Below are 14,141 nucleotides of genomic sequence, written 5' to 3'. Positions count from 1 at the left end.
GCAGAGGGAGGAGAAGCAGGCTTCCATGCAGGAACCCAATGTGGGACCCGATCCCGGAGTTCCAGAGGCAAAGGCAGATGCTCAACTGCTGAGTCACCTAAGCATCCCTGTGGTTCTGGTTTTTATGTTCTCTATTGCAATTATTTCTGTTACAATTTTTATTTTCTTCTGTTTGATGTAGGTTTAGTCTTCATCTAATTTCTTTTTAAAAAAGATTTTATTCATTTACTTGAGAGCGAATAAATAAGAGAGCGGGGGCAGGGGAAGGGCATAGGGAGAAGGACAGAGTGCATCTCAAGCAGACTCCATGCTGAGCATGGTGCCCAACATGGGGCTCAACCTCCCAACCCTCAGATCATGACCTGAGCTGAAATCTTTATTTATTTCTTTCTTTATTTATTTATTTTTAAAGATTTATTTATTTATTTATTTGTTCATGATAGACAGAGAGAGAGAGAGAGAGAGAGGCAGAGACACAGGCAGAGGGAGATGCAGGCTCCATGCCAGGAGCCCGACGTGGGACTCGATCCCAGGACTCCAGGATCCCGCCCTGGGCCAAAGGGAGGCGCCAAACCACTGAGCCACCCAGGGATCCCCCTCTAATGTTTTAATATGAAAGGTTAGGCTATTGACTTGAGGCCTTTTTTTTTTTTAATGTCGATGTTTACAGCTAGAAATTCCCCCCCGCCCACACACACACAGACACACAAACACACTGAGCACTGCTTTCATGATAACACATAAGTTTTGGTATGTTGTGTTTTATCATTCATCTCAAGGTATTTAATCATTTTCCCTGTGATTTCTTCTTTGACCCATTGGTTAAAGTCTTCCTTTCTGATTTTCTATGAAGTTTTTCTATCTGTGATTAAAAGGATGGCATTGAAATATGTAGCTATTATCACCAAATTGCCCATTCTTCAATTTTTGCCATTGTGTTGCTGCTATTTTGGGGCTTAGTAGTTCAGTGCATAGATGTTTAAAATTTTACCTTTCTGCTGGACTTAATCCTTTCATGATTATAAAATGTCATTATTTGATTCTTGTAACAGTGTTCATCTTAATGTATGTTCTATCTGATAGCGATACAGCAACTCCAACTCCCTTATAGTTGCTATTTGTATCATATACTTTTATCTATCTTTTTACTTTCAACCAATTTCTAGTTTTGGTCCTAAATTTCCTTTACTACTTCTAATGGTGGGAACAGTTACACAAAAGTCTTCATGTCTAAGAAAAGAAACTTAGAAAACTCCTACATAGTGTGCCATGTGATAGAAATGAAAGAAGTCTGTACTTTTAGAGGAGTCTAGTTGAGCTGGAAAACCTAATACTCACAGTAGTAACAACCACACTTACATAAAATATTTTGTTGGTATTGTACTACTTTCTGTTTATAAGACGCTGCTGTCCTCTACTGGGAACATGACCTCAGTCCATCCTTGGGCAGCATGATTTGTGGTTATGGTGCCGGGTTAATAGTGGTGGAAACCAAGGCCCGAAGCTCCTGAGGGTCATGCTCAAGCTCTGGATCGCCCTGGATCCATGGCCCAGCCAGGTCTAGGCTGAACACCTAGCTCCATGAATCTCCAGGTCGACTGTGGGACCATGTCTGCTGTACCACCAATCCTCTGAAGAAAAGTGTGTGGAACTCCTCTCCTTCCAACCTTCCGCATTTCTCTGTCATCCTCCAAGGGGTTGTCAGAGGCCTTAGAGGGGTCTTGAGGACTAAGACAAGAGTCCCATCTTCATGATGTGATACACCTGAGCCATGAAGTGGCTGCTGTGTTTTGTTACTAAATGTGTTCCTATGTTGTCCCTCTTCCCTATTTATCAAGTTGGGACTATGGCACCACCACAACCAAGAGGCCAGCAACAACCAGAGCGCCAGCAAAGCCTGCAGGTCATATGGCTGCTCTGGGAAGGACATTTATATTCCAGTGTCATCTTTCAGTCCTTCCTGTTTCATCACCCAGAAGGCTGAAAAGTTGTAGATTCAAGGTTGAGCTTTCATAACGTATTTTTTTCTGCCTCCCTCCTATTAATTTTGGATTGCCTTGTCGTCAATCATCGTAAATGACTGAATTAGAACAATTTCAGTGCATTCTCTTATTCCTCCAGGTCAGGAGTTTGGTTTCTGTCTAGCCGGGTCCTCCACTCAGTGTTTTCTATGAAGCTGCAGTCCAGAGATCAGCTGGGGCTGGGGTCTCAGGGGAGGTTTGAAGTTGTGGTAGTTTTTTTGTTGCTGCTGTAATGAATTGCCCCAAAGTTGGTTGTGTAAACAACACACGTGTATTACCTTATAGTCCGAGGTCAGAAATCTGGAATGGATCTCACTGAGCTAAAACTTACAGGGTGTCCGCACAGCTGCGTTCCTTCTGGAGGCTCTAGAGAAGGTCGGTTTCCTTGCTTTTCCCCCCTCTTCAGGAGGCCTACGTTCTTTGGCTCATGGTCCTTCCCCTCCATCCTTAGAGCCAGCAGTGTACTGTAGCATTTTCATATCTTTCTCTTTGATTCTTTTTCTCTCAAGGACCCTCGTGATCACATTGAGCTCACCCAGATAATACAGGATAGTTTCCCCATCTCAATATTCTTAACTTAAAAACCACACATAAAAACCCTGTGTAGGGTAATGTATTCACAGGTTCTGAGAATTAGGACATTGCCATCTTTGCTGAGGGCAGCACTGCCTCTCCCACCTGTGCCCTCTGGCTCACAAATGTTCGTATCCCTCCCACATGCAAAAGACATTCAGTCTGTCGCAGCTTCTTCAAAAGTCTCAACCTGTTACATCATCACCTCAGATTCCAAAGTCTTAATTTTAATTGGCACAACTGTCCCAGATCTTGTCACCTGCATTATCTAAATCAGGTGTAGGTAAGGCTCTGGGTATATACACCATTCTGAGGCGCAGTCCTTCTCCATGTATACACCTGTGACACTCAGGAAACAAGTTATCTGTGGGGCACCTGGGTGGCTCAGGGGTTGAGTGTCTGCTTTCGGCTCAGGGCATGATCCTGGGGTCCTGGGATCGAGTCCCACATCAGGCTCCCCGCAGGGAGCCTGCTTCTCCCTCTGCCTATGTCTCTGCCTCTCTCTCTCTCTGTGTCACTCATGAATAAATAAATAAAATCTTAAACCCAAGTTATTTGATCTCCAAAATACAGGCATGAGACAACAGTTATAGATATTCCATTTACAGAAGTGACAAAATGGGGACACCTCAGTGGCTCGGCCAATTGAGCCTCTTATTCTTGGTTTCAGTTCAGGTCGTGATCTCTGGGTCGTGAGGTTGAGCCCCACGTCAGGCTCCACACTCAGTATAGAGTCTGCTTGGGACTCTCTCTCTCTCTCTCCCTCCCTTCTTCCCCTCCCTTCACTCTCTCTCTCTCCCATGTGCTTGCTGTCTCATAAATGAATGAATGAACCAGTCAATCCATCAGTCTTTTTCAAAAGTGAGAAAACGTGAGGCAAAAGAATTTTGCTAGTTTGCAGCAATTTCAGAATGCAACCGGGCAAACTCCATTCAGTTCCAGGCTGGGGGATCATTTGCTGTAGGTCACAGGAGTACATTCCCGGCTTGCAGCTCTGTCCTCGGAGTCATCCTTCCCTGTCCACGAAAACCAGCACATGTTTGCTGCTGGCCTGCTTTCTGCCTGTAGAATCGGGGGAGGCTTCGCTCATTTTGTTCTCCTTCTGTCCCTTATACTTCTAAGCTGCCAGTGTTCCTGTCGCTATAGAATACTCAAGAGCCTTCTGAGGTTCCCCTTGGATGTCATGGCAATGGCTCCATCAGAGTAAGAGGCTCCTCCTCTGATCTTTCCACTGGGATGGCTCAGGGGCTCCATGAGTCACAGGTACAGTCTTTTCAAAGAGCCTGTTGTGTGAGTGAAACTCCGACTTTCTGACCCTTCCAAGGCACTATTAAAGGGCTTTCCAGCCACACCATTGGCTTTCTCTCCAGAGCATGCTCTCTTGGCAGTGCATTTTATAGCGCTTTTTGCAGTGAGGTCAGGATAAGACTTTCCCAGATCATCAAGTGCTGCTTCCTGTGTGCTTCTGAGCTTTGCCTTACTCTCGTCTTTCCTCTTGCATCTTACTCTGGGCAGCAGGAAGAAATGAGGCCAAACCCTTAACACCTTTTTTTTTTTTTTTTAAATCTCCTCAGCCTACCTATCCAAGTTCATTATTATTTACAAGTTCTGCCTTCCACCTAACTGCAGGAGGCATCACTTGGCCAAGTTCTCTGCCACATAACAAGGACCTTCTTTCCTGGAACGTCCAGTAGCATGCCTCTCACTTCCGTCCACGACCTCGCTGGCAAAGCTGTTACCATCCATATTTCTCTGGACCCACGTCGTGATGATTTCAGGAGTCTCGAGCATGCCATAGGTTTTCTCTGCCGTGCCCTTGACTTCTCCCTGAACCCTTGTTAGCTGGCCCAAGTTGTTAACATCCGTATTCCTGCTAACAGTCTGTTCAAGGCAGTCCAGATTTTTACTCCCATGCTCCTCAAAATCCTTCCAGCCTTCCAAAGCCCCTTCCCCATGTCTGAGTATTGAGGACAGCAGTCTCTTAATCCGAGTACCAAAATCCACAGTTTCTTAGTGCTGCCGTCACAAATGACAGCAGCGTGCTGGCTTCAGACAGCCCAGCACAGATTTATCACCTTGCGGGGCTGGAGGCCAGAAATAGGATTTGGGTTTCGCTGGGTGAAAATGAAAGTACTGGCTGGACTGTGTTCCTTTGGGAGGAAAGGAGCCTTCTAGGGAGACGTCGGCTTCTGGAGGCCAGCCACCTGCATTCCTTGGCTAGTGGCCTCTTTCTCCATCCTCAAAGCCAGCAAAGTAGCCTCTTGAGATTTCTCCCTCGCTCTTGCCCCTGCTTCCCTCATCGCATCTCCTCCCCTGACTCTCCTGCCTGTCTGTTCCCCTTGGAGTGACCTTGGGCCTGTTTAGATAATCTGGGATAATCTTTTCATCTCAAGTCCCTTAGCGTCATCACATCGGCACAGCCCCCTTTCTCCCATATGAGGTAACCTAGTCACAGGCTCGGTGTTGTTGGCAGACTTAATTTCTATGCAGCTATAGAGCTTGTCGCCACCTCCTCAGTGTCTGCAAGTGAACGCAAGTCGACCCTCTTTTCAAGGGCCTAGCACCTGATATCACCCAGAATATTCTCCCTTTTGAGTAGTCCATTCCTCCTGATGGGCATCCCAATCCTATCTGCAGAAACCCCTTCCCTCTGCCATATGTCATAACCTGATCTCAGAAAGGGCATGGTTCCGGCCCCATTCCAGGGGCTGGGGTCATGTAGGCTGTGTACCCCTGGTCCACCCAGCTGTCTTAGGGTTCTGTCCACCGTCTCAGACATTAAGTAAAACGGATATTCTCTTGCCACTGCTCCTGTAAGGTCAGGAGTCTAAGGCCTTCTCATACTGTTGGTGCTCCTGCCCTGGTTCATTTACACACCATTTCTTCTGCACCTCACTGTGTAGGTCAACACTGGAGAAAGGGCAAAGAACATCTGAGGAGGACTGTGAAAATAGGACCCCCCCCCCCAGGGACTCGTGGAACACTTTTGGAGAAGTCCTGTCCAAGAGCTGTTTATGTGGCATCAGCTTGTTCCCCCTGAACTCACTGAGTGCTTCACTCTGAGCGGCTGGTGAGCGCGTATTTGCGGAGCTGGGGCAAGCACGACAGTCCCTGTAGGTGTCTTCTGTTGTAGGAAGCTCCGCCTTCAGAATTTGACTCGTGCAGGCAGTCCCGTAAATTAGGCCCACCTTTCAGGAGGGCGATTTGATAAACTCTTTGAGCAGTTCTACTTCAGAGCATTCTCCCTCCAGGTATGCTTCTGCACCTGTGCAGCTATCTTGTGTTTTAGAGCAGCCCCGAACGAAACGCCAGAGCCCTGCAGTGGAATACGGTGCTAAGCATCTGTACTCTACAGCCGATATGAAAATGAGATAGATCTCTGGAACAGACATGAAAAAAAAAGTCAAGTCACGCAACCGAATTTATGTAGTATGAATCCGCTTCCATTGGATACGTGCATCCACGCGCGCACGCAGGTGCACAGGCGTGTGCGCATATCTGAAAAGATTCAGAATAGTCACTTCGGAGGATAGACTTGAGGCTGACTCTAGTATTTGAATTTCTTTCAATTCTACACCATTGGATTATTTTCATGTTGAGCATATATTACCTTTATAATAAACTTTAAAAAAATTAAAGCCATCTTTACACGAGGAAGAACTCTAGGTGGCAGAGCCAGGAAGAACCTTCGTGATCATGTGCTCCCCTTGTTGTTCAGATGATAAGGACTTGTCCAAGGTTCTGCTGCCGGCTAGCAGGGCGACGGGACTGGAGCCCCGGGTCCACGCTTTTTCTCCAGGGCTTTTTCTCCCCAGTGTGCTGCCATTACAAGTGTTTGCACAGGGAAGGTAATGATGACCCCAAAGGGGAGTTTAGCATCAGGTGGGGCACCCTGGCCCCCCCGCCCAAAAAAAAGCCCTGGCAAAGGCCTCTACTGATTGGCAGGCCAACCTGCTCCAAAGAGCTATCACAGGACCTCAAAACCAAAACTGCGGGTTTGGCTTATAGTGATGACTGGCCTGCTTGGCAGTTGGCCTAGCCCATGGAGGCTTAGATCTGATAATCTAGAAGGACAAAAATGGGACTCTGGTCTTTCAGAGGTAAAGCACAGTGTAAGAACAGCAAAATAGTGATCCCAGGCCCTCTAGAAAAGTTGCATTTTATATCCTCATCTCAAAGAGACTGAGAACCGTGTTATTTGTCCTGTAAAGATGTCTTCTCTGTAAGATTGTCAGTGTGCCGCAAGCCACTGGGACCAGGAAAGGCTCAGCTTTAGTTGTCTGGAAACTTTGTGTACACCACCTCATTCCTAGGTGTTCTGACTTACTGCCCTTCTTCTGCATGCTTTGCTCCTCCGTAGTTAAGGTCAATAATAGACATTCCTGGGACCCTGAAGACCAGCCATTTATATGTCAGATCCTTTTTTTTTTTTTGGTATCAAAATTGACCTTGATGCTCAAATAAATCTTTATTATTTTACCTGACTAATTTTTTGAGGTAATTGCGAACTTGTGAAGGCATAAGAAATACTACAGAGAAATTGCATGTACCCTGTATCCACTTCCCCCAATGGGTAGCACCCTGCAAAATACAGTCTAATGTCATCAGCCGGACATGGATATTGATATAAATCTCTAGTGATTGTATTCAGATTTCCCCGGTTAAACTTCTACTCACGCGTAGGTGTGTTTTCACTTCTGTGTGGTTTTGTCATCTGGGTAGGTTCGTTTATCCACCATGACAGTCCATATGTAGAATTTAGAAAATGTCGTGTGAATGGGATCCTATAATATGTAATGCTTGGAAATGGGTTTTCTTTTCCACTCAGTATGATTCTAGCCAAGTCATTGCAAGTATCACCAGTTTGTTGCTTTGCCTTGCCAAATAATATTCCCTGATGTAGATACACCGCAGTTTATTTATGAATATCATCTGGGTTGTTTCCAGTTTTGGGCTTTAAACAATTATATACAGGTTTTTGTATGAACATGAGTTTTCCATTCTCTGGGGTAAATGCCCAGGGGTGTAATTGCTTGGTCATGTGATTATTGTAGGTTTAGTTTTTAGAGAATGTTGCCAACACATTTCCCAGAGTGGTTGTACCATTTCACGTTCCCACCAGCAGTATATGAGTGATCCAGTTTCTCCGCATCCTTGTCGGTCCTCGGTATAGTCGTTCTGATAGGTATGTGGCGATATCTCATTGTGATTTCAATTTGCATTTTCCTAATTGTATGTGCTTATTGGCCATCTGTCTAAACTTTTCAGTGAGATGTCTCTTCATGTCTTTTGCCCATTTTCTAATTGGATTGTTTATTTTTTACTCTGAATTTTAAGAGCTCTCCATGTGTTCTGGACGCAGTCCTTAGTCGTATATGTGTTTCATAAGGATTTTCTCCTGCTTTGTAAGCTTGTCTTTCATCTTCTTAACACGGTCTTTCACAAAAGGAAATGTAATTTTGATGAGGTCTGGTTTGTCTTTTTTTTTCTTTTATGGATCACAGCTTTGCTAGCTAGTCTATGCACTTTTCATCAAGCCCTCAGTCCCGAGGATTTTCTTCTGTTTTCTGAAAGTTTTGTATATTTACACTGGACATTTAAAACAAAGTCATCTGTTTCAAACTCATTTTTTGGATAAGACATGAAGCTGAGGTTGAGGTTCATTATTTTTGCCTGTGGCTGGCCTATGGCTCCTCCGATGGACATCATTTGTTGAGATAGGCAAATGTTCATCCTTTGAGGAAAAGACCATCCTTCCTCTGTCTTGCCTTTGCACCTTTATGAAAATCTCTTGAGCTTACGTGGGCAGATCTTTTTGGGTTCTTCATTTGGCTACATTGATCTGTGTGTCTGCCCCTCTGCTGATGTCTTGATTTACTTTATAGTCACAGTGGCCTTATTACTGGGTAGAGTGATTCTTCCCACTTTATTCCTTGCCAGGATTGTTTTAGCTACTCTGGGGCTGTGCCTTTCTGTACAAACATTCTAAGTTTGTCAGGGAACTGGCTGGGGTTTTGGTAGGACTTGTGTCGAACATACATATCAATTTGGGGAGAGTTGACATCTTTAACTCTGTCTTCCGATCCACGAACACAGTATGTGTCTCTATTTATATAGGTCTTCCTTGATTTTTCTCATAATTTTGTAACTTTCAGCATGCAGGTCCTGTACCTAGTTTTGAAGTGTGCACTTAAATACATAATTGTCTTTGGCACAATTGTAAATGGTAATGTGTTTTTTCAGAATCCATATGTTTATTGCTAGTATATATGATTGGTTTTGATACTGTTAATCCTATATCCTGGGTCCCTGCTGAAATTACTGGTTCTAGGAAACTCACTTACTGGTTCTAGGAATTTTTTTTTATAGATTCCTTGGAATTTCGATGTAGATGATCATGGCCTCTGCAAATAGGGTTAAGTTTATTTCTTTCCTTGCACTCTGTATGTCTTTAATTTTTTGTCACAATGTTGGAACTTCTAGTACTACAATTAGATCAGTGACCGTGCCCTGTTCCTGATCTTAGGGAGAAAGGATTCAGTTTTTCACCATTAAGTCTGATGATAGCTATGGGTATTTTCTTGATGCTCTTTATGAAGTTGAGGTAGTGCTCCTCTATTCCTAATTTACTGATTTTTTTCCATAAGTGAATATTGGATTTTTCCATGTCCATATGATTATGGTTTTTCTTCCTTAGCTTGCTGATATGGTGGGTTATATGGTTATTCAGATGTTGATCCAGCCTCCCATAACTAGAATAAGTCCCATTTGTCCCTGGCATATAATTCTTTTTATGCATTCCATTCAGTTTGCTAATATTTTGTTGAGGATTTTATGTAATAGTTAGCAAGAGAAATTGATCTATAGTTATTTTTCATATGGTCTTTTTCTATTACCAGGTAAATATTGGCCTCATAAAACAAGTTGGGAAATAGCCCTCCTATTTTCTGGAGGAGATTATGTAAAATTGGTATGAATTCTTTTTTAAATGTTTGGTAGAAATCACCAGTGAAACCATCAAAGCCTGGAAGTTTCTTTTTTTTTGGGGGGGGGAGCTCTTACATTAAAAATTGTTCATGGTTATAGGAATATTTAGATTGCATATTTCATCTAGATTGAATACCTTTTATTGTGGTAAACATTCGTAGTAGAACGTAACCATTTTAACAATTTTAAAATCCTTGACATTAAGTACGTTCCCAGTGTTGTGCAACCATCACTGCTCTTCATTTCCAGAATTTTCTCATCATCCCAAACCTCATATAAGTGGAATCCTACAATATTTGTCTCTTTGCATCTGGCTTCTTTCACTTAGCATAATATTTGCAAAGTTTATCCATGTCGTAGCATAAATCAGAATTTAATTCCTTTATATGGCTGCACGGTATTCCATTGTACATGTACCACATTTTGCTTATCTAGTGATGGACGTTTGGGTTGTTTCTACCTTTTGGCAATTGTGGAGAGTGCTGCTATGAACACTGGGATGCAAGTACCTGTTTGAGTCCCTGCTTTCAGTTCTTGGGAGTGTATTGCCCTTGCCTCTGGAGACGTGTCTAGCAAGAAGTGGCTTCGGCTGAGCTTGAAGAGGTTTGTGTTTTCCTCTAGACTTTTGATGGAGTCCTGTCTCACATTTCAATAATTTCAAATTTGTTGAGGTTGGCTTTCTGGTCCAGGACGTAATCTCGGTTGGGGAATGTTCCCTGCCTGCTTAAACAAATACTTATTCTCCTGCGACTGAGCAGAGCATCCCATTATGCTGGTTATGTCTTGTTTGGTTGATTGTGTCATTCATTTCTTTTCTGTTGTTGCCGATTTTCATTCTAGTAGTTCTCTCAGTTGCTGACGGCAGAGCGTTGAAGTCCCATCTATCGCTGTGGATTTGTTGCGCTCTCCTTTTAGCTCTACCAGTTTTCTCTCTGTGGGTTTTGACACTGTTGTCTGGTTAGGATGGTTCTGTGTTCTTTCTGGGTTGATCCTTTATCATGATGTAACGTCTCCCTTTAGACATAGCTAGAAATGTCAGGTCATGTCTTACTGTGTTCTTTATATTCTTTCCAGAAGATTCAGACTTAACATTTCTTTGATCCACAAACAACCCCAAGGCCTTATCCAGAAAAGACAGGTGATGTGTTGTAAATTACCTGGGCCATTTGAGGATTACATTATTGATCTGTAAAACTCACTGAGGTTTTGTTCCTGCAAATACTGCTGTTTCTTTTCTGAATGCTTGCTGTTTACACTGCTGTATAGCAATGCTTGCTGTACAGCATTGTCTTTGCCTTTCTTCTCCCTTATATTCCCTTTCCCTCTGCTACCTCCAGCTATAATTTATGGCACATTCTTGAAGCTCAAGAAAAGAAACTATTGGAAAACTGATGCATGCCATGCAATTGTTTTGAAAGAAGTCCCATATTTTTAGAGGAGTCTGGTTGAGCTAGAAAACCTAATACAGTAGCAACAACCACACTTACATAAAATATTTTGTTGATATTATACTACTTTCTGTTTATAAGATGCTGCTGTCCTCTACTAGGAACATGAACTCAGTCCATCCCTGGGCAGCATGGTTTGTGGTTATGGTGCCGGGTTGATAGTGGTGGAAACCAAGGCCCAAAGCTCCTGAGGGTCATGCTCAAGCTCTGGATCCCCCTGGACCCACGGTCCAGCAGGTCTAGGCTGAACACCCAGTTCCATGAATCTCCAGGTTGACTGTGGGACCATGTCTGCCGTACCACCAATCCTCTGAAGAAAAGTGTGTGGAACTCATCTCCTTCCAACCTTATGCATTTCTCTGTCATCCTCCGATGGGTTATCAGAGGCCTTAGAGGGGTCTCGAGGACTAAGACAAGGGTCCCATGTTCATGCTGTGATGCACCTGAGCCATGAAGTGGCTGCTGTGTTTTGTTACTAAATGTGTTCCTATGTTGTTCCCCTTCCCTACTTTAGCAAGATGGGATCATGGCACCACCACAACCAAGAGGCCAGCAACAACCAGAGCGCCCGCAAAGCCTGCAGGTAATGCTGCCACCTAAGGAGGGCTATAGAGAAAGATATGGGGGAGCTCTCTTTGGGGCAGATGTCCACAGAGCTACCTGGACCTTAGCAAATTCATTTTGTCTTGTATGTTTTGGGGCCCACTGCAGATGATGATTTCGACTTGGCTGATGCCTTGGATGACCGAAATGATCGAGAGGATGGTCGCAGGAAACCGAGCCCAGGAGGAGGAGGTCAGTGAGAGCTGATTGAGGGCACCGGCCAGCGCTGTGGCTCCCTGGCCGCACTGTGGCTCATTGACTACAACAGCCCGAAGAGCCCCCCAGGCCCGGCAGAGCCAGGAGCATGTCAGGGCATAGGAGAACCCTCTGTAGTAGTTCACAAACATTTTGGGTCTCCGGCCTCCCCAAATCACTGGGGATTTCAAAGGCTTTTGTTTCCGTGGATCATATCTACCAGTATCATCTTTGAACTGAAAACTTAAAAAAAAAGTGCTTATTCATTTAAAATGAACAAAAACCCATACATGTTAACAGAAGTAGTGTGTTTTTGGGAGAAAAATAACTGTCTGGCGATATGAGAACAAAATGTATAACGTCTAAGCAGAAGAGCTCGACTCACTCCATTTCTGGATTCGGTTGTAATGTGGTGTTCTGGCTGAAGAGTATGAAGGAAATCAGGCGATATATATGCAGTTGAAAAAGGGAGGAATATTTTAATGGACTTTTTAGATCATTGTAGATATTCTTCTTTATTAAGACCCCCAAACTGGACCAGTGGTGGCGGTGTCCTGCTGTCTCAGTGCAGTGTGGACTGTGAAGCCGTATCAGTGACCTTTACTTTTCATACTTGATTCCGTTTAACCCTCAGGATGCTCTTGGACTTGTAATGCAGCTTTTACCCATTCACAAATTTATATATTCTGTGCATTGGTCATTTGGAAATATTGGTATCCTGAGGTCTTTTGAACTTCCAAATCATGCCACGTTTTATTACACAGCACCCCAAATTCACGTCTGTTAATGTCACCCCCCCATCTCCTAAGATAAAGTCCTCAAGCACTGGAAGGCTGCCAAGCTCACAGTGGTGGATGTAGATTCTTTCAAAATTCTAAGTTTTGTTTGAAATCTTACCATTGGCAACAGGTCCGGCCAATGGTTTCCTTCGAAGTGACGGCCTCATTTCATTCATTTTCAAGAAAACGCCTGCCAAATATTCAAGCCGCCCTAACGCTAGCTTGACCATCCGTCATTCTTTCTAGGAGAAGTGGTCATCCGTGGCGCAAAGCAGCTGATGCAGCCCAGAACTGAAGCAGGCGCTCAAGGGCGCTCCAGCATAGGGCAGTTGACTCAGAAACGCTTTCCGCCTACTTGGCATGTGCTCACACGGAACGGGAAAGTCGAGTCCTCTGTGCTTAAGCCAGAATCCAATGTTTTCCTTTCCCTGTATCACTTTCCTGTTGCCGCCTAACAAATGATCCCAAGCTCGGCGAGTTACGACAGCGCCCGTTCGTTAACTCACAGGTTCCTTTGCTGAGCGAGGAGGTCAGGAACAGCTAAGCCAAGTTGTCTGTTCTTGGGGATGTCAGCCAGCCTTGGTCTCTGAGCTTGCGTTCTCTTCCAAGTCCCTGGGCTGGCTGGCGGGGTCCCTTTCCTTCCAGTCACAGAGCCGATGGCCACTTGCTTTTTCAAGACCAGCAGGAGAGAGGGCCGGGGGGAGAGCCGGGGGAGGAAGACTAACCTGCTTCTCGAATCTGAGCTCAGGGAGGCCTTAGCCTGCTTGCCTGCTTGAGTCAGGCCTACCCAGGATAATCTCCTTTTTAATTCAGGCAAAGGCAGACTGACTTGGGATCCAAATTACATCCGCAGAATCTCTTCACCTTGGCACTTAATATAACCGAACCGCAGCGGGGGTGGCCACCTTGTTCGAGGTCCCGGTCACGCGCTGCCTGATGGAATCTTCTACAAGGTGCTCTAGTGGGAGGGAGTCCTAGGGCCCTGTTAGAATTTTGCCTTCTGTAGTCATCAGAACGCGCCTCGCTGGCAGGCAGTTTCTGGGGACGTTGGGCCACATTAACACAAGATATGGCCTGAAAAGTGCATTTTGGTATTGACATGTATATTTTGTTTTCTCCAGGTTTCTCAGACAAGGATCTTGAAGACATATTAGGTGGTGGTGAATACAAACCTGACAAAGGTAAAATTAGGAGCATTGATTTGTGTAAACACCTTAATCTCATTACAAATGTGATTACATGGCGACCAGATTGATTGAGCCGTTCTTACTCAGCCTCTGGGGTGCAAGAGGTCGTTTCCAGACATCCTGCTTACAGCTTGGAAGGCTCACTTGGAATCCTGTGGGCTGTGCAGCTTAAAGTGGGGATTTAGAAGCCAATTTGGAAAAGCCACACGTTCCTCCCAGTGCTCCGAAGGCCAGGTGCTGCCTGGTTGATGTCTCCATCCCGAGCCAGAGCCAAGTGCCTGGGCAGCACGCGTGACTGCGAACAACTCCTGCCCCCTCGACTTGGGCAGAGCAAAGATCGTCATGACA

The 14,141-nt window shown here is 44.7% G+C and overlaps 1 protein-coding gene across 2 annotated transcripts in view; it reads left to right on the top strand.

Moving 5' to 3' along the window:
• Positions 1 to 14,141, top strand: part of CD99L2 (CD99 molecule like 2) — a 94,718-nt gene that overhangs the window by 63,571 nt on the left and 17,006 nt on the right. For both annotated transcript variants that reach the window (XM_041740558.1, XM_041740559.1), the window contains exons 3-5: positions 11,544 to 11,612; positions 11,741 to 11,824; positions 13,728 to 13,787. In XM_041740558.1, the coding sequence (XP_041596492.1) occupies positions 11,544 to 11,612; positions 11,741 to 11,824; positions 13,728 to 13,787 (213 nt within the window). The remainder of the gene's footprint in view (positions 1 to 11,543; positions 11,613 to 11,740; positions 11,825 to 13,727; positions 13,788 to 14,141) is intronic.

The sequence above is a fragment of the Vulpes lagopus genome, chromosome X (assembly GCF_018345385.1).
Source record: "Vulpes lagopus strain Blue_001 chromosome X, ASM1834538v1, whole genome shotgun sequence".
Lineage (NCBI taxonomy): Eukaryota > Metazoa > Chordata > Mammalia > Carnivora > Canidae > Vulpes > Vulpes lagopus.
This window is presented reverse-complemented; position numbering and strand designations above follow the sequence as displayed.